This window comes from Melozone crissalis, unplaced genomic scaffold (genome assembly GCF_028551555.1).
Source record: "Melozone crissalis strain CALT ecotype California unplaced genomic scaffold, PUWL_Pcris_2 ptg000027l_1, whole genome shotgun sequence".
Lineage (NCBI taxonomy): Eukaryota > Metazoa > Chordata > Aves > Passeriformes > Passerellidae > Melozone > Melozone crissalis.
Window position 1 is genome coordinate 82,816,174 of NW_026535805.1, and position 18,032 is coordinate 82,834,205.

At 39.7% G+C, this 18,032-nt stretch overlaps 1 protein-coding gene across 1 annotated transcript in view; it reads right to left on the reverse strand.

The window, feature by feature from the left end:
• MDN1 (midasin AAA ATPase 1) overlaps positions 1-18,032 on the reverse strand; it is a 93,700-nt gene that overhangs the window by 47,058 nt on the left and 28,610 nt on the right. The window contains exons 21-45 of the mRNA XM_054279886.1: positions 17,493-17,640; positions 17,218-17,328; positions 16,250-16,401; positions 15,610-15,788; positions 15,027-15,235; positions 13,805-13,951; positions 12,908-13,049; positions 12,645-12,779; positions 12,428-12,566; positions 11,464-11,602; positions 11,253-11,383; positions 10,622-10,766; positions 9,362-9,491; positions 8,161-8,391; positions 7,238-7,435; positions 5,611-5,819; positions 4,957-5,079; positions 3,868-4,065; positions 3,672-3,779; positions 2,923-3,111; positions 2,039-2,128; positions 1,687-1,947; positions 1,282-1,552; positions 774-933; positions 357-473 (exon numbers count right to left, since the gene is read on the reverse strand). Of these exons, the coding sequence (XP_054135861.1) occupies positions 357-473; positions 774-933; positions 1,282-1,552; positions 1,687-1,947; positions 2,039-2,128; positions 2,923-3,111; positions 3,672-3,779; positions 3,868-4,065; positions 4,957-5,079; positions 5,611-5,819; positions 7,238-7,435; positions 8,161-8,391; positions 9,362-9,491; positions 10,622-10,766; positions 11,253-11,383; positions 11,464-11,602; positions 12,428-12,566; positions 12,645-12,779; positions 12,908-13,049; positions 13,805-13,951; positions 15,027-15,235; positions 15,610-15,788; positions 16,250-16,401; positions 17,218-17,328; positions 17,493-17,640 (4,062 nt within the window). The remainder of the gene's footprint in view (positions 1-356; positions 474-773; positions 934-1,281; positions 1,553-1,686; positions 1,948-2,038; positions 2,129-2,922; positions 3,112-3,671; positions 3,780-3,867; positions 4,066-4,956; positions 5,080-5,610; positions 5,820-7,237; positions 7,436-8,160; positions 8,392-9,361; positions 9,492-10,621; positions 10,767-11,252; positions 11,384-11,463; positions 11,603-12,427; positions 12,567-12,644; positions 12,780-12,907; positions 13,050-13,804; positions 13,952-15,026; positions 15,236-15,609; positions 15,789-16,249; positions 16,402-17,217; positions 17,329-17,492; positions 17,641-18,032) is intronic.

Here is an 18,032-nt window from a genome sequence, read left to right on the forward strand (position 1 = left end):
ATATCTCAAGACTTCACCATCCTCAATGCATCCTCAATTTCATCACAGTGAAACAGAGAAGTGCTGGAGTCCTAAACTAGAAACGCAAAAACAAGGCAGAGGCACATTGCTATGAATTTTCCTGTGTAATAATTCATGTTGCAACAGGGATATAAAGCAAAGCATCTTAAGCTTTCTTTTATATGCTCACCACAGTGCAGTTTTCTTCCCTGCTATAAAGTGTCACTGCACTGCAAGGCAAACTAAAAGGCATTCAAAATATCAGAAGACTGGCTCACTGATGACATTTTTATGCTAAACCTGCTATTTGATAAAGGGGGAAAAAAAAAGGAGAAACAAAAAGCAGAAATAAGTACCTGAAGTTTGGATGAGGAGCTATTGTAGGAATTGTGCCATCTATGACACCTCTCTCACTCATGGTCAGAACACCTCCTGGCTCAAGCAAAGCATTCAGGCGGTCCAGCACAGAAGGGCTGCAATCAAAACAAATTCATGTGGTCATTAAAAGGTACCAATTTGATCCCCTTCTGATCTGAAATAAAAATGGTACCAACCTTATGCAAAACCCAAACAGCTCATTACTCTATAAGGTAAAAGGAAAACTGTCAAGTGCTAAGCTGTCTGTGAAGGAAGATACTATTCCAGAAAATCTAATTTATTGCTCCTATGTATTATCAAATGCAAAATATTCAGTTGTGAACCACACAGTAAGAGGCAAAGTAAATCAGGGAGGTCCAAAGGTTCACTGAAACAAGGCCAGTAAAATCTCTTACTTGCAGAAATTAACATTGTCCATTAGGAGCCAGTCTCCAGATTGCAGGGCCTGAACCAACATCCCATCTACCCACTCAAAAGTGCCATGGCTGTTGCAGTCAGCAGCCTGGGCCTGCTGCAGCTTGAAACGCCGGAACTCTTCTACCAGGTGAGCAAACTCTGAAAGGAAGTACATCTTACAGTGAGATCTTACATTAATGAAGTAGCTTCCAGCACCATTCAGGAAAAATAGTAGTTATTTTGTTAATAAACATATATGCTTCCTACTTTTTAGGGGAACTTAAGAGCAGAGGCTTCAGCTCTTCAGAAGTTTCCCATAGGCAAAATCCATGTGAACAGAAAAAGTTTGCAAGCACAACAAAATATAAAACAGATTGACACTTTACTCCCTAAACAAGTACTTTTCTGCATCACTTCTCTCCCATTAGATGAAATTTGATGAGTATTGATGCCTTATTTTAAACAATTATTTTAAAAAAAAAGAAGAAGGAAATCCAACATACATACCTGCCTTTGTGTAAGAATTTATTTTGTTGTTTAGTCGCTGGATAAGTACAAGTATTCCCTCCAGTTTGCTCACTAATTCAGCTGTAACACTTCCACCTCCTTCCCCCAGAGATTTGGGTTTGTAATTCAGGATGAAATTGCTCCAAGCACGCAGCACGAGTTCAGCATCATCTGCACAGAGCTCTGCCAGGAGCAGACTGTCCCGTACGAGGGTGCTCACAGCACTCTCCACCTTTGCCAAGAGGCGCTGCCACGGCCTGTTGATATCAACCTGCACACAGGCCAGGAGAGAGTCAGCTCATGCAGAACACTGCGCTGCCAGGGCTCCATTTACAAACAGTAAGCTCACAGCAGACTGGCCACTATTAGGTAGGAATTCTGCCACATTACCAAACCAGTATTTACCTGCTCAAATCCACCCAGGAGCTCAGTTGTATCCATTGCGCTGCTCATCGCCATGATCTTCAGCCGATGGCCGGTGAGATGGGCCAACAGCTCCACCAGACTGGTTTTGCCAACAGCTGCTGGGCCCACCAGGATCACCATCCAGCTCATGTGCACACACTTCATTATAGACTCCAGGGACTGCAGTGAATGATGCAGGAGTGAGAGAGTTCTGCCAGAATGAGGAATATAGCTGCCACGAGAAAGAACTGAATAACCGATCTGAAAGGGACAACAGACAGGCAAATGGAGTTTAGCTGTGCAAGTTGTTTCCTTCCCTATCCCATCACAAAATCCCTTGTCAACAGTTTACCTGAACATTATATGGATTGATGTGAAACTCCCTGGTTCCTGTATACACACTGGCCTCCTGGCCAAAAATGTCTCTGTATACAGAAATAACCTAGAACAGTTAAAACAGCAGAAAGAGACTTATGAGTTCAAGTTATCCACTGTTCCAAAGATTCACTTCTAAAGGTTTACACCTAAAGTATCTTTTCCTCTCAGCTCCACAGCTGTATGACAGTAACTTAACACTGTAAATTACAAGCTCATTTAACTCAAAGTGCAGCAAGCAATGTGAGTGTGAGATGCCCACAGCAATCCTTTCATTAATCATGGTTTCCTGAGACTTGAAATACTGTAAGCAGTGTTTCTCTTTAACAAAGTAGTGGGATAGAATTTACTTCATAAATAAGTTCTTTCTTTGGTAACACAGAAAAATATGACAATGTTACAGGCAGGGGACAGTAAAGCCATGAGGAAATAGCCAGTCACATACAACCAGTAACTTCAGTTTCACAATCTGACTTTCCAGTTTAATACCACTTAAATGCTGTGAAATTAAACAAAAAGCACAGGATTTCTAACCAAGAGAGGGATAAGTAGGTAGCAAACATTATTTAATACAGAATCACACAAGAGTATGATGCGTTTTAATTTAAGTCCTTTGTTATTCTGCTTGCCTTTATTTACATCAGTTGTCTGCTTTTATATTAATTAAATTGATATTTCAAATGGCAAGGGGAGAAGGTATCTATAGCAAACCCCAAAACTCCAAACAAACCTATTTTTAATTTTAAGAGATAAGTGTCCATGAATGAATTGCAAGGAATCTTCAAAGTGGAGATTGAAACTTGGATTTCTATAAATATATCCTGAGCATCTGAAGAGAAAGGAAGGAGAACAATGGCTCACCTTTTCTTTGTCTTCTCTGGTTCTCATTCTTTCTCCATATACTAAAAACACATGCTGGCCTGGATCATAACATCCTGCTGACTGGTCAACAAGCATAAGCTGGCACCAGCGGAAAAGATCACGTAAGTTGAACTCCCAGGGTCCTCCTTTCTGTCCCCACTTTTTTTCAGCCATTACTTCTTTTTCAATCTGAAAAAATTGGCAGTAATTAAAAAAAATAATCATTTATTCCATCCACAAGCTGGTCTTCAAATATTTTTTTAATGTTGATTGAACTTCTGCCTTTGGCACTGCTGACAAGACAAAGACAACTGAAAGAGCAGGCTGAATTTACTTTGCTGAAGATATGCTAGGAACTAAAGCTTGATTTAGTTTGTCTCTTACTGTTTCTCTTAACACACAGCTCAATTTTGCAGTTTACTGTTGCACTCTTAAATGAATATGCAGTAAGATGCTGACACAAGAGATTTTACCTGAGGTCACAGAAGACTACTTTCTCCTGTGTATGTATGTTTTATCTTCTGTGAAAAACAGTGCCTCGTCAAATATCAACAAAGCATCTGATTGTCATGGTACAAGAATTCAGATTTAGTGGTGTTCTTTACTTTCCTCTACATTTATTTCCATCCCTCTTTTTTTACCCACACACTTCTCTATAAAAATGCTTGGAAATAAAACATTATACTTAATTTTTTTCTACTTAGTGCATTCTGCCTACTTCTACAGAAAAGAAATTAAAATATGTTTACCTTGTTATTGAAAGCAACCATTTTAGCAATAATGGTTTTATCAATAGCAGGAAACAATGTATTCCCAATAAATTTCATATCTTCTGCTGACAGTGGATCAACATACACCTGTAAAATCAAGAGAATTCAGAGTGTTTTTATCAGAAACCTGTAAGACAGGATCATGATGTAGTGGAAACCAAACAAATAAGCTTGCCTGTGTAAATCTATTAAGAAAGGACTTGGGGAGACCCTTCCTTCCACCTCCTTGTCTGTATGGATTCTGGCATCCAAAAATCTTCGTCGTCTTGTGCTGTACATGAAAATTCATTCCCAGTTCTGGAACATAAATCTCAGCTCTGTGGTCAAAGCATGCATTAAGCCCCTCTAACACAGACTGAGAAGCCAGATTCAACTGAGGAAAGAAAGAAGGATACAATATTAAAGCTGCACAAAACATTTTTGCATAATCTCTAGTCTAATAGTCTGAGATATATAGAAGGCAAAATTCCATTTCATTCCTGCTCTAGAACTAACACAAGTTATTACCACCAGCTAGACTGTTATTATCCTGGAGCAACTAACACTTCCTTATGTTCACTTGTTATTTGTACTGTGGTTTTTTTCACTGTGATAACAAAACAATTCTCCATTGTAAAACCTGCATTTTCAAGACTTTTTTTTCTAAATTTATGTTCATACATTTGTGGCACTCAGGGCATTTTATTTGTTTGTTTAAATTCAGGCAGTCTCTGGTGGTTGTTGGAAGTGACATTCTTCTCAATAGGGGGGGAAAAAAGGAGGTTTACAAGGGGCTAAGGAACTGAAGATTTTGCACTCTGCAGCAATTAGAGTGCATATTGCCAAGAAGGCAGATCTGTCACACACATGGTTGAAAGCACTTGCTACAGGGTACATGAACAGTCCTGCAGTGGCAGGAAAGCTTATACTGGCAAGATGGAACTCTTCATCATCTCAATTAAATCAGCGACCAACAAAGTATATTAGTCCCAGAAAAACACCTTTTATTTCAGTGAAATTGCATCCATAAAGAACAGTTGTACCAAAACTTCTGTTGACACTCTTCCCTAAAACCTTTCAAATGCAAATCAAACCTATCCTTGGTCTTCTGCAATCATTTAAGCTGGGATTCAGTCCTTGTTCTCTTGTCTCAAAACAGTCTAGTCACCACCTGCCTTCATGAAGGGAGGTCATCAGCACTCATAGGTATTTATTCCACAAGGCAAATCACCAAATTTGCTCTTCTAGAACATTCCATTTCATTTGTCCCCAAACCTGAACTTACCTCATCTAACACAATCCAGTGTCCAGCCTTTAATGCTGCTAAGAGTGGTCCATCACGCCAGGCAAATTCTCCTCCCTTCCCACCTTCAACAGGCAAGTCAGTCCCAAATAAGTCTGTCACATCCTTTGGGAGAAAAGAACAGAATGGGGAAACTGAAGAATTACAAAATTTAACAGAAGTTGATAAACATTATTTGTTAACTTCATTTAACATTTTCTACCTTTCCTTTTAATACCTACACTTTACATCTAATTAATAATTTTCAGCAATTGCAAAATGCTGAAAGCTTTTCCATTATAGAACCCCAGCGATAAGGTACAATATTTAACAACAAAAATTTAAATTCCAACAGAAAAGCTAAAAAGCCTTAAAGCTAGTTTCGAGTAATGCTGCAGAAACCAAGAAAAACACAGTAGATAAAGAAAAGCATGGCTTCACCTGAAAAGAACAGAAATATCTGGGAATTGGCATTCACTCACAGAAGCTTACTGCTCTGTCTGCTTCCCCCTCCCATTCAGTTCTGAGACCACTGAGACCAAGAAGGAAAAACTGACATTTCAGACACAGTGCCAAAGTTTAAGAGAACTGCACTTTAAAAGTTACACAAAGCTTCTACCCTGCCATAAACACTGAGTAATGAAGGTAATATTCTACCGTTTGCTCAGACAGGTTGATTCGAACAAGACAGTTCCCTGAGGCTTTTGCCAGGGCAGCCACCAGGCTGGTCTTGCCCACTCCTGGTGAGCCCTCCAACAGAATAGGTTTGTTAAGCTGTAGGGCTCTTAACAGCCTTTGTGCATTCACTGCTGTAGTCCCAGCATTTAAAGCATAATCTGTCATGTTGTTCCTCTGGAGAACAGGGCCTAAAATAAAGGAAAGATAAACCAGAAAACAATTAAACAATTAAAGAATGTTTATGCTGGAGGTGCTGACAGTATGCCTCTGAATGAGCTCACTGTGTCTGCAAATTGATCTCAGTGTAGCAAGCAATGGAGATCCAGCTTGTATGTCATTCTTGGAGACGTGGCACAGAGATTTTGTTTGATCCACAGCTACATCTTAGCCCATCTCCACATATTTAAAGTGAATTTTGCAAAAAAGCACATAGACATATGATTTATTTTTCCATGAAACCTAAATATCTCCTGGTTCATGACCTAAAGTAAAGATCTATCCCTGAACAAACATAAATGTATTCTTGCATTTCATTTGTGTGAATCTAAAACGCAGAAGCAGCTCTTGAAAAATTGACACTGAGGGATACAATCCAGTCATGCTCCCACTGCCACTTCTGTGAAGGAACATCCCCTTAGTTATAACTTTGCTTCTCCTTTACTGTTATTATGGCATACAGTGGGAAGAGAGCACAGAGCTCGTCTGCCAAATTCCAGCCAGTACAGCTCCTTGGACATCACTGCCCCAAATGCGTGATACAGCATTTCTCATGTATACAAGATATTAATCACCAGTGCATCCTACACAAACTGACACCTGTTTAGTAGGAAAGGGATCCAAAGAGATTCCTTTTGTGAGCTAATCAGCAAAGGGGAGCTAAGCAATTTACAAAAAAGCTTTACTTTGTACAATTTTATGCATGACTAACACAATCCATGAATGCCAGAAAGTCCAAATGTGAACAATTAGTGCAGCATTAGGAACACACAGGTCCATGTGCTAAAAAATAACCAGCTGAGTTAGAAAGCTCAGAGTCATCACTTTTTAGTCTTGTTGTGGTATTTTAAGGGCAAGCAGCAGTGTTTTGTTAGTTCCATTTGCATTCTTTTGTCCCATGAGGAACTGAAATGCAAAAATTAATGATTTTGCCAAAATAGCATCAAATCTTTGAGAGCCTAGAGCAAGGCATGGCATTAATCTCCATTCTGTTTAGCTTTGTACTCAGGGCTCCTGGTTTCCACGCTTGGCACAAGGGCCAGGACGAGCTGCAGCTTTAGTTAGTGGAAGTTAACAGGCCTTTTGAGCATGCAAAAGTGACAGAAAATCACAACTGAAAATTTTAAAAAAGCTTTGTTATACCAGAAAAGTCTATGAAAATTAGGCCATTAAGAAGTAATGAAAAAAGAGAATGAACAGATGTGTCTTAATAAATGTGACTGAGTTGTAATCTACACACTTGGAGGCAGAAAAGGGATTTTTCTAAAGCTTAAGAACTAATAAATTGTTCTATGATGGTTCAGGTATCCTACCTAGATCTAGTGAATAACAAAACTACTGAAAATACAAATCACAGAATAAATGTCCACCCACTCCCACAGTCTCTTGCCTCTTGGAATAAAAAACGGGGGAATTCCCATAAAGTTCTCCATCCAAACAAACTCTTTTTCCTTTGTTCTGTCATAAATCTTCAGTTCATTCTTCTGACAATCAGTCAGCTCAAAGAATTGAGTCATTTTCTCATGTAAGAATGTGAGGCATTTCTCACGAGCTAATAAAGCTGTATCAGCTGAGCAGGATGTTGTACCTGTAATTAGGAAAGTAAAGCGTGCTTCAAAACACAACTAGGCACATTCATGTCATGACAAGAAACTCATCCCTTCCTGTGCATGCAGGTTTATATTTTATTTTAATGTTTTCAGTGCTTCCAGTACTATTTACCATGGACAGATGGTTCTGCGAGCCCAGAACTAAGGACACCATATTTCCAACCCCCTTTCTTCTACTGTCACAATCACCCTGATATCTTGCCATAGGCCTCCCCAGGCTTTCTTTTTTGGCATTTCTTGTGCCTTCCACTTTTCCTCCTCTCCCTTATCTACTACTTATCGGCTGGGCCAGCAGCCAAACACAAAGATGCATTCTCAGCTATGTGCACAGTACAGGCCAGCACAGACAGATGCTGACATGTGCAGTGGGGGAGAGCATGAGAGCATAATATGTGCTCAGGTACTGTATCAGCTCAGTAAAACCACATCAACTCAATAAAAACCACAGGTTTTCTTAATATGTGTGCTAGCCTTTGTAATATTATTAATCCCTCTAATTTACTTCAGCTTGCTCTATTACTTAAACTCTTGCTGAAACACAGAAAAGGCACATGATGTACAGAACGTCGTCAAATGGAGGTGAAAATGTCTCCTAGAAGAGTCCCATGCTGCCCCAAAGCATTTTGTTTGCATTGGACTAAAAATATTAATACAAATACAGTGTTTCATATTTTCTGCTAACAAATGAGCCCTGAAGACTTACCTGACCCTATTCCATCAATATACACCAAACATGCAGCGTGTATAAGAGACATCCATGGGGAAATGTTACGGTGGTTGCATCCCTTGGCAGAACTGGACTCATCCTCTGCCATGACATTCATAAAATTAACCCAGGCTAAGATGTCTCTCACACTGAGAATACACTGGCGACCAAACTCTTGATTAGTCAGCCATTCAACAAAGTCCATCATGAGTTCTGCTATGTCTGCCCCTAAAAAAAAATTAAAAACAAACCAACAAACCACCAAACAAATTTGAGTTACCATTTTTTTTGGTCCCATCTGCTACACTGTTTTAAAAACATCTTTAGGGCAGGTACAGCTGCATGAGCAACGTAGATAGGTACTCTATCCTAGAAACAGGAGAAGAGAAGAGAGAAGAGAAGAGAGAAGAGAAGAGAGAAGAGAAGAGAGAAGAGAAGAGAAGAGAGAAGAGAAGAGAGAAGAGAAGAGAGAAGAGAAGAGAGAAGAGAAGAGAGAAGAGAAGAGAAGAGAAGAGAGAAGAGAGAAGAGAAGAGAGAAGAGAAGAGAGAAGAGAAGAGAAGAGAAGAGAGAAGAGAGAAGAGAAGAGAGAAGAGAAGAGAGAAGAGAAGAGAGAAGAGAAGAGAAGAGAGAAGAGAAGAGAGAAGAGAAGAGAAGAGAAGAGAGAAGAGAGAAGAGAGAAGAGAAGAGAGAAGAGAAGAGAGAAGAGAGAAGAGAGAAGAGAGAAGAGAGAAGAGAGAAGAGAAAAGAGAAGAGAAGAGAGAAGAGAAGAGAGAAGAGAAGAGAGAAGAGAAGAGAGAAGAGAAGAGAAGCTACTGCCTGAGCTCTGGTTACAGTTCCTTTTAAATTCAGGTAACAAGACAGCATCACATGACTAACACTAAGAGTGAGGCTGCTGGCAGAAAGTGAAGTGCCAGTTCTTTCAACACTCTATATTAAAACCAAGCTGGGACACTGAAGGGCTGGGGACAGTTCAACTACCTGGATGGTGAAGTAAACACAGCCTTGAATTTACTTCTGGCTAGACATATACCATACACAGTGAAGGAAGAACAAAGTCCAGAATATAGCATACTGTCCTCAGGGAGAAATGTAGCAGAAAAAGGGTGACAGTGGTGTACATCCTGAGGAAAGGCTGTCAGCCTCCAAACTCCTTACTTTCTTAGCAATATTTGAGTATCAACACACAGAAATACCTACCCTTGTGCTTTACTGCACCCAGAGACAATCCTGGATGAAGATTGTGTTTTACAATCTGTATCAAATCCTCGCGGCCATTGCTCTGCGGACACCAAATTTCTGTAAATCTGTTGCGCAGCGCAGGGGAAAGCTGCAAACAAGCAGAGTGACAGAGCAATTACATTAAAGTTGTAAATTCATTTACAACATCTTCCCTAAAGGTCAGTTAACAACAGCCTTGCAGTCACTGTAATTGTAAACAATAAATAAAATGATAAAGATGGATATTTCCTTCTAATTTTGACAGAGACACTTTGTAAGAAAAATCTTTGAAAGAAGAAGGATTTTTAAGACTTCTGGTAGTGGCATCAATGCAGGAAATGGGTGATATAAAAAGTTCAAAAGAATATGGGAAGAAACTGAGCTGGTTTGCAATCACCAAAGCTCCATTTCATTTTAGGACACCATGTATCAAACAATGGCTCTGTATTCTCCCTTTGCTTACAGAGGCAAACCACAACATGGAAATTTGCCTTCAATTACAGCTTGTTTCTTTAATTCCTCTCTTCCTTGGCTGAATTTGTCAAACAAAAATTAGTAGCAAAAGTGCAATCCAGAAATAAATCCTATTTAAACACATGGCTTCAATGAGTGGTTCTCTACTTCAGAAACCACTTTAAATGGAGTGCCCATCTTCTTTTGAGTAAAAGAGCTTCTGGTTCTTTTTTATAAACCTAGCTTCCAACACTGCTTAAAAGTTGTAGGGTTTTGCTGTCTTATGGGTTTTTTAAACATGTTTTAAATTACTTAATTCTCAACTTCAGGAACAATTTTTTTCATTTAATGAAAAAGCTCTTTTGGGATGTGATGTTCATTATTCACTAAGAAACACAAGATGACCATCACTTTCTGAACAGCATTAAGGAGAAAAATCTGATATGCCACTTTGTACTACCCCAGAGACCTGGATTTACTTGCTTCACAAGTCACAGCTCCTGTACTTGAATATTCTATGTATCAAGCCTAACTCAAGTATTTAGAGGCCTGAAGCTTCCTTTGACATTTTGCTGAGTATTCATTTATAATGCCACAGTGACAGCCCACAGAAGTGGCAGAAAACAGATTCACCCCAATCCTCCTTTAGAACGATGAAGCAATGCCAACTAGAAAGCACTGGATGCCAGAATGGGCATGACGCAGTTTTGCATTGCAGCTCCAACCACTTAATGGTCAATCTGACCAGAAGATGCATGCTGTACTTCCAGATGTTTTGACATTTACCTCCTTTTTCCCAAAGTCCCCTCCTGGGTTCATGGTTGCAAGGATACGGAATTTCTTTCCTGCAACTAACAGTTCCACTTCATTCTCCTCATCATCTTGGCCACCTTTTTCAGCAAGTACCAATGTCTTTTCAGCTTCAAGAACACTAGAGAGAAGGTTAAAAAAATTGCTTAAATTTTGCTCCACACTTCAAAAGACCACTTAAAAATGAAAATCACATTAATTGGCCTGGATAAACTTTCCTTCACCTGATATAATGGGTAACAGAAAAGACTGAAATGAGGGAGACTGCTGCAAACAGATGATAAAGTTGAATTTCTATTTTAGTTGTTCTGGGGGTTTTCTTTACACACACACAAAAGAGGGGAAAAACTAGATTTTGTTTTGGGGATTTGACAGGATTTTCATAATTTCAAGAGCTCTCCGGCAGGCTGAAAACATTAATACTGCAAATGGTAAACTAGAGATTTTTTACTTTCAAGTTTTATTTGTACCATTGTCCTTTTCAGCAAGAGAGCAGCTCACCTAAGCTAGGAAACCAAAATGCCTAAAAGTCAGATTTACTCCACTCATGTTTGGATAATGAACAGACACACTGAGGATACTTAGTACTACCACATTTCAGACATACCTGTTAAGCCGCTCTAGTACAGAATCATCAGCTAAAGAAATCTCATCAAGGAGGAAAAACCCTTCTTCCTTCATTGCTAAAACAAGAGGCCCATCACACCACTCAAAGAGTCTAGAGCCTTCAGATTCCTCCTAAGAAAAGGAAAAGAAAGTGAGAAGTGGTAACTGCTCCTTTTTACTTCCATGGTGACACCACCCAAGGTATTACAAACCTGCTCCTTGGCCCTCTGCCGGACTGGTCGCAGCCCTCCCAGGAAGTCTGATGTCTCCATGTGCAGGTGGCAGTTCACTGAGTACAGCTTCTGATCTGCTAATGCTGCAAAGATCTGACAAATGGTGGTTTTACCACACCTGTAACCAAGTAATTTGATTAAAAAGGATGAATTAAAAACAGAAGCAAAACCAAGCAATCAGCTCACTTTGGACAGGATTCATACTTTCATTGAAGAGCTATGAGGCAAAGGCCCAGCATGCAAATTTTCTTCTGCTCCCTTTCATTGAAAGCAATGTATGCAAAGTGAAGCCATTTTTGGCACAATTGTTGCTGATTTGCACAAGAGACCTTTTAAAATTAAATTAAATTAAAATCAATTAAATTTAAATCAATAGCTGGATGGATGGATTTCTGCATGTTCAAAGTCAAATTTATTTCAGCTTGCCTTCCAGATACTCAACTAGCCTATATTTCACTGAACTGGAAATGCTACATGTCTAGACTGAGCCTAAGTCTGATGGAATAAACTGCTGAGCATCTAGTTTTCATTTACTACCCAAGTAAATTTTCCTTCTCTCTTTTCTTGCATTTTCCTTTTCTTCTCTTCCATAAAAATTTACTCTACAAATTTATTACCAGCACAAGAGCAGAAAGTATCTACGTCCATGACCTCCACTACCGTATATGAGGTGGAGAAGTGGCAGCAAGATTATATTTTCATTTTCCTACTTTTATGTAACTTCTATGTAGTTACACAATGCAGATGAACCCATCAAAGACACAGGTTAAATGAGATGCATCTGCTTCCCCCCAGAAAGGAACTGTGAAAAACAGCAGCTGCAAGTCTGCCATGAGACAGGCTCAAATTAAAAGATCCCAGATGAAAGCAGCACTGAAGCCCACGCAATCATTTTGTCTCCAGCTCAGCAGCTGGTACAGAACATCATAAAAAGCAAGATTACCCAGTGTCTCCCACCAGCAGTACTGGTTCACCAAACTCCAGGGCTCGTCCCACCAAAATGGCAAGTCTCCTCATCCCTTGAGTCCAGACAACATGGCTGAAATCTCTGTCCATCACTGACATCCACGTGGAAGACTTAGCTACAAAACACAAAGCAATCCATCAGCTTCAGTCCATCTAGAGATCATCTACCAGTGGGGCCCCTCGAGGAAACTCACCCAGCAGCTTTTTGACACTTTCCCCTGAGAAGAGAGACTCAGGATATATTTTTTTCTTGAAGTGTTTTTCAATGACATTTTGAATGACATCCACTTCCTCCTGTTTCCTGACTCTGCCTGCCAGAAGCATAAAACCTACAAAACAGAGGAAGAGAGAAAGCAATTACTACCTGGGTAATCAGCAACAAAAATTTACACTTCAGAAGCGGGGACTGGAAAGCAATTCTACAGACACTTAGAAAAGCTGGGGCAGCAGAGCTCACCATCATTTGCTAAGTGCTGAAGCCAGTCATACTCCTTCTGCAGCTGCTCTGCCAGCCGGTACCTCTCAGCCCAGCGGAACAGATCCCGCAGGGTAATGAAGCCGTGCTTCCCAGCAAACACCGTGGAACCTCTGCGGTAAGACTGCCACAAGAACAAATGTGAGGCATTTTCTCATCAACCTGTCCAAATACTTCTAGAAAAGATAATCACCCCTCTCTGCGGTGACATTGCAACAAGAAAATTCCATTAATAACTACCAAAAAAAGTTCAGAAAAGTCACAACATCTAAACACTAACTCCTTTTAGGCAGGTATTTGATGAGCATCAGGAACTAAATAATTTAGATAATGATAATTTTAAGAAAAAGATAATTTTAAGTAAAAACAACTAAGAATAGAATATTCTTAGTTGCTACCTGGAATAAAACTAAATCCAGTTTGTGCTGCAATAATTGCTTTTAAGTACAAGGTAGTTTTAGTTACATACTAAGTGTCAAACGTCTGTTGAATACAGGAGAATCTAAACATATCCAAAATTGCTGCTTAAAAATAATACCAAATTTCACATGACTGAAAGACCCCTACAAATCCAATACTGTGCTTTGGCTCCAGAGCAAGGGATAATTCTAAACATTAAATCCCAAGGTGTCTGTTTTTTTGGCGGGTTGTTTGTTTGTTTTTTTGCTCCTAGCTTTCTCTCAAATCTGACATCACCTTCCCTAGCCTTAGTCTTAACCACTGAAAATTAGTACCTCGGTGGGTTCTCTCTGTGATTTAGCATTTTAAATATCCTTCAGCTAACAATACGTCCCCCCCAAAGGAATTTCTATTACTTTGTGCAGGTTACTTTGAAGTATGTTTGCATTTCTTATACTAAAAGAAAAAATACTCTCATACTTGCAGGTCTAACATGACTTTGACAAGCTTGCTGCAGTAAGAAGGTGGCAAACTGCATCGCTTGTGCAGGATGGTTTCCAGTTCAGCACTTGGCAGTTCATCAAAATGCAGCTCCACAAAACGATTTCTGAAGGCTCTGGACAAAACCTAAAATATGAGACCACACCAGTGTTTGAACTTTTTCCTTTGATATTGCTCATAGATGTTCCCCTACACATCCAGAGGAAATAAGGATAGTGTCATAGCATACAAATTAACACACACACATCAACATTGAAAGAAAGCATAATAGACAGATTGGATGATGAGAAAGCTTTAAAATGGACTGGGTGTTTTAAGGGCATAGGCAGCTAAGCATTACAAAGCCACAAGCTCACTCCCCCTACAATGGGAGTATTAGAAGGGTAAAAGTGATAAAACTTTTAGGCTGAGACAGTTTCATAGGTAAAGCAAAAGGTGCATGTGCAAGCAAAGCAAAATTAGCAGTTCATTCATCACTTCACATCAAAAAGCAGGTATTCAGCCATCTCCAGGAAAAAAGGGCTTCATCACACACCAGTGTTATTTAGGGAAACAAACACTGAACTCCCCTTCTTCCTCCTCCTCCCAGTTCTGACTGCTGAGCACAGTGCCATTTGACATGGAACATCCCTTTGGGCAGTTGGGATCTGCTGTCCCAGCTGTGTCCCCTCACAGCATCTCATGCAGCCCCCACCTATTCCACAAGTACATGGGGCAGTGTGAGAAGCACAAAAGGCCTTGAATCTGTGCAAGCTTTGCCCAGCAATCATTAAGACATCCCTGTGCTATGAACACTGTTTTGATCACAAATCCAAAGCACAGCACCATACCAGTCACCATGAAGAAAATTACCTATTCCAGACAAGAAACAGTACAAAATGGACTTCTACAGCTCAAGTAGAATCTCTTTCCCAGTGCTCTTGGACAAGAAATGCTGATTCAAGTATAATATACGTGAAGTCTGGTTCACTAAATCACTTAAATCTTAACTACCTAAAATTAATTAGAAATTCTGTATCCATGAAACAAGTAACTCACCTAAACAGAGCCCAGCTATACTGACAGTCCACAGCCACCTAAACTCTCTCCCTCTTGAGATTCATGCTGCTACACATCATAACATTTTCACATCACAGTCTATGTGTGAGAGAGATTAACTACCCAAAGTCTTGGCTACCCAAAAGGAACAGATCATACAGACCTTTCTGCCACCATAGAGACCTGGAGGGTTCTGAGTGGCAAAGAGCATGAAGCGAGGGTGAGCTTTGACAACCTCCTGGGTCTCAGTAATGAACAGCTCCCTGTTATCATCCAACAAGCGGTTGAGAGCCTCCAGAACATCAGTGGGAGCCAAATTCAACTCATCTAGAACAATCCAGTAGCCCTTTCTCATTGCATCTATGAGAATGCCTTGGGGGGAACAGAAAAATGCCTCGTTAAAAATCTTATAAAGCAAATCTAACAGAAGCATCCACCCAGATACTTTCAGCAACCCATTTCAATCATGATGAACACTAATCCAGAGACAGAAGCAACAGAATTGTTTAAATTGTTGGCTTAGCATCTTTAGGTCCCATGGGAGCATGATGAGACAGACATGAGCTTTTTCAGAATTCACTGAAATTCACACACAAGTGATTATCATTAAAGTGCAACTACTAATTTTATGACAGGTCATCTCTCCATTGTAATAAACCAGACAAGTTAATCAGAAAAGGGAGAAAAAAACCCCCAGCCACTGAAATGAGACAGGAATTTGGAGTACATGGAACATGCTCACTTACCTTCCTTAAATACCAGCTTTCCAGAGGCATCTGATGTGTAACAGCCAATATATTCTTGGATATCAGTATGCTCATGGTTGTTGATCCTTACACAATGATTCCCAGTAGCAGCAGCCAACCAGCGAATTAAACTGGTTTTACCAACTGAGGTCTCTCCTTGAATCAGTACTGGATGAGTCCTAAAAGCCATGACCAAAATAGTGGGTTAGAAGCATGAGCCATGACTTTCTCACACACAAGATGTCAACATTGTTAAATCACACCATCAAAACACCACCACTTAACTCATTTGGGATATCCAAGATCATACACTGACAGGGAAATATAAATATCTTTACTCCCAAGTGCTAACAGCTACCCATGAAGCTTTTCATGGCAGTGTGAAATAAGCAGGTTATTCTAACTGCAAATTTCTAGATCAGAATTTAAATAAAACTAGGTACGGCAGTAAGATGGTTTAAGGAAACAAAAAACACATGTATAAATTTCAAGTCACTCTATAATGAAAAGTTAACTGTAAAGTAGAAGGAAAATAGACATTATTCATCCAAACAATAAAGATTAGAGGGACACCAACAACTCAAGGCCTAAGCAAACATAATTACATTATTTTTTTTAAGTAAGAAGTTAAAACACTTACCCTGCAGAAACAACCCTGACAATGTCCTTCAGATTAAGCTTAACTGAAGGGGTGAGCACGTAACTCTCATCTACTGCAGGTTCTTTGTCCCCAGCTGAAATCCAGTACCCTTCTATAAGTATGAAACTCCCTCCTTTAGGTTTTGGTATTTGCTAAGGAGACATGACAGAAATAACAGATTATACAGATGGCTTTCAATTTGCTAATGGAACAACTACTGTCACACCACTGCTACATATTCTCTAAAGAAATTTTTAATTAATCCCTGAGCACTCCTGCAGTAACCACTGTCCCCTTGCCACAGAATGCAAATTACAGGAAAAACCTGACCAGATTATTTCAGGGTCATGAAGCAGAAATCTTTGCCAGTGGCATGAAGATGAAAATGTCTCAAGAGTCTTAGCACTGAATTTTGAAGGGCATTTACAAGCAGGAGCTTTGCTTTCATCTTTTTTATATATTTATACACATTCTCCAGCATGAAAGGGTTTATTTTGAAACAAATACCCATCTCTTTAACTGGCTTCCCCATCCCCCATGCAAACTCATGCTGGGTTCCCAGCACTACTGACATTCTTCCTTTCCCATAAGCGACAAAGCACAGATGCTTCTTCATATCCATATGTTCTGCATTCAGTCTAAAAATATAAAGCCTGAGAAAGCTTGTCCAAAGTCTGTGAAAGCTTTACAGTTGGAACCACTGCATTAAGCTGCCCACGCTCCACAGTGCTTTAGTTATTCAGGCTTCCATATTTTTTCAAATTAATAAATAAAACCAGCTAACACATCAACATTCAAGCAAAGTAAAAAAACTAGAAAAGAATGGCATTAATTTTTTCCACTTCTTAACTTTGTAAAATGAAAAACAGAACTGCAAGAACGAAATGTAGAGGAAAAACGAGGGAACTCAACTCAAAATAAATTCTACGTTAAATACTAGACAGCTCTTCATAATCTTAGTTGCTTACCTGCTTGAGAAGGCTTTTGATGTTGCCAGAGACTATATGCTGGCATATCAGCTTTTGAACCACTGGGTGAGAACCTCTGTCAAGCTGTGTCAGGAAACTCAAACAGAAGCCCTAAGAAGAAGAATTATTTTCAGTGATAAACAAGAAAAATAAGGAAAAACCACACAGATTAAAGAACCATTTCTGTTCAATACTGAACTTAGAGAAGATTATCCTTTACCCAAACAACCTCTGCAGTGAATACACACTGAGCACATGCCAGCCCAGGTAATCACCTCATACAGGGAGCGTGCTATGCTGCCACAGGGATTGGATGCTGCAAATCTCAGGGCCCTGCACAGGGTACGGAGACTGTAGTGAGGTCTGTGGCCAGTTCCATCCACCAGCTTGGTTTCTGCTTCCTTTCTCACAGACAAATAGAAGCTGCAAAAATACAGTTACATAGAGCTGTTACTGATCAGACCACTGCTCCAAGCAATCAAAGCCCAAGTATGAACACTTCAGTTTATCCCCAACTGTTACTTTTCTCAAAAGCACCAGGTTAGGAAAGCCATGCCAAGCTCTGCCATCTGTACAGTCAGTGAAGCACAGCAACAGAGTATTTTTAGTGCCGTATTTCTGACAGAGCTTGATACACAGAGAGTGACTATAAACTCCAGATATTCTAAACATGAGATAGTTCACCTTACACTAGGGGAAAGAAAGGTTACTCTAGACAAACACACAAGACTTTCTTCAGAATTATCTACAGAAGCAAACCATTGTAGTCTCCCAGATATGAAAGAGGACTGAAACAACAATGCTATATAACTGGT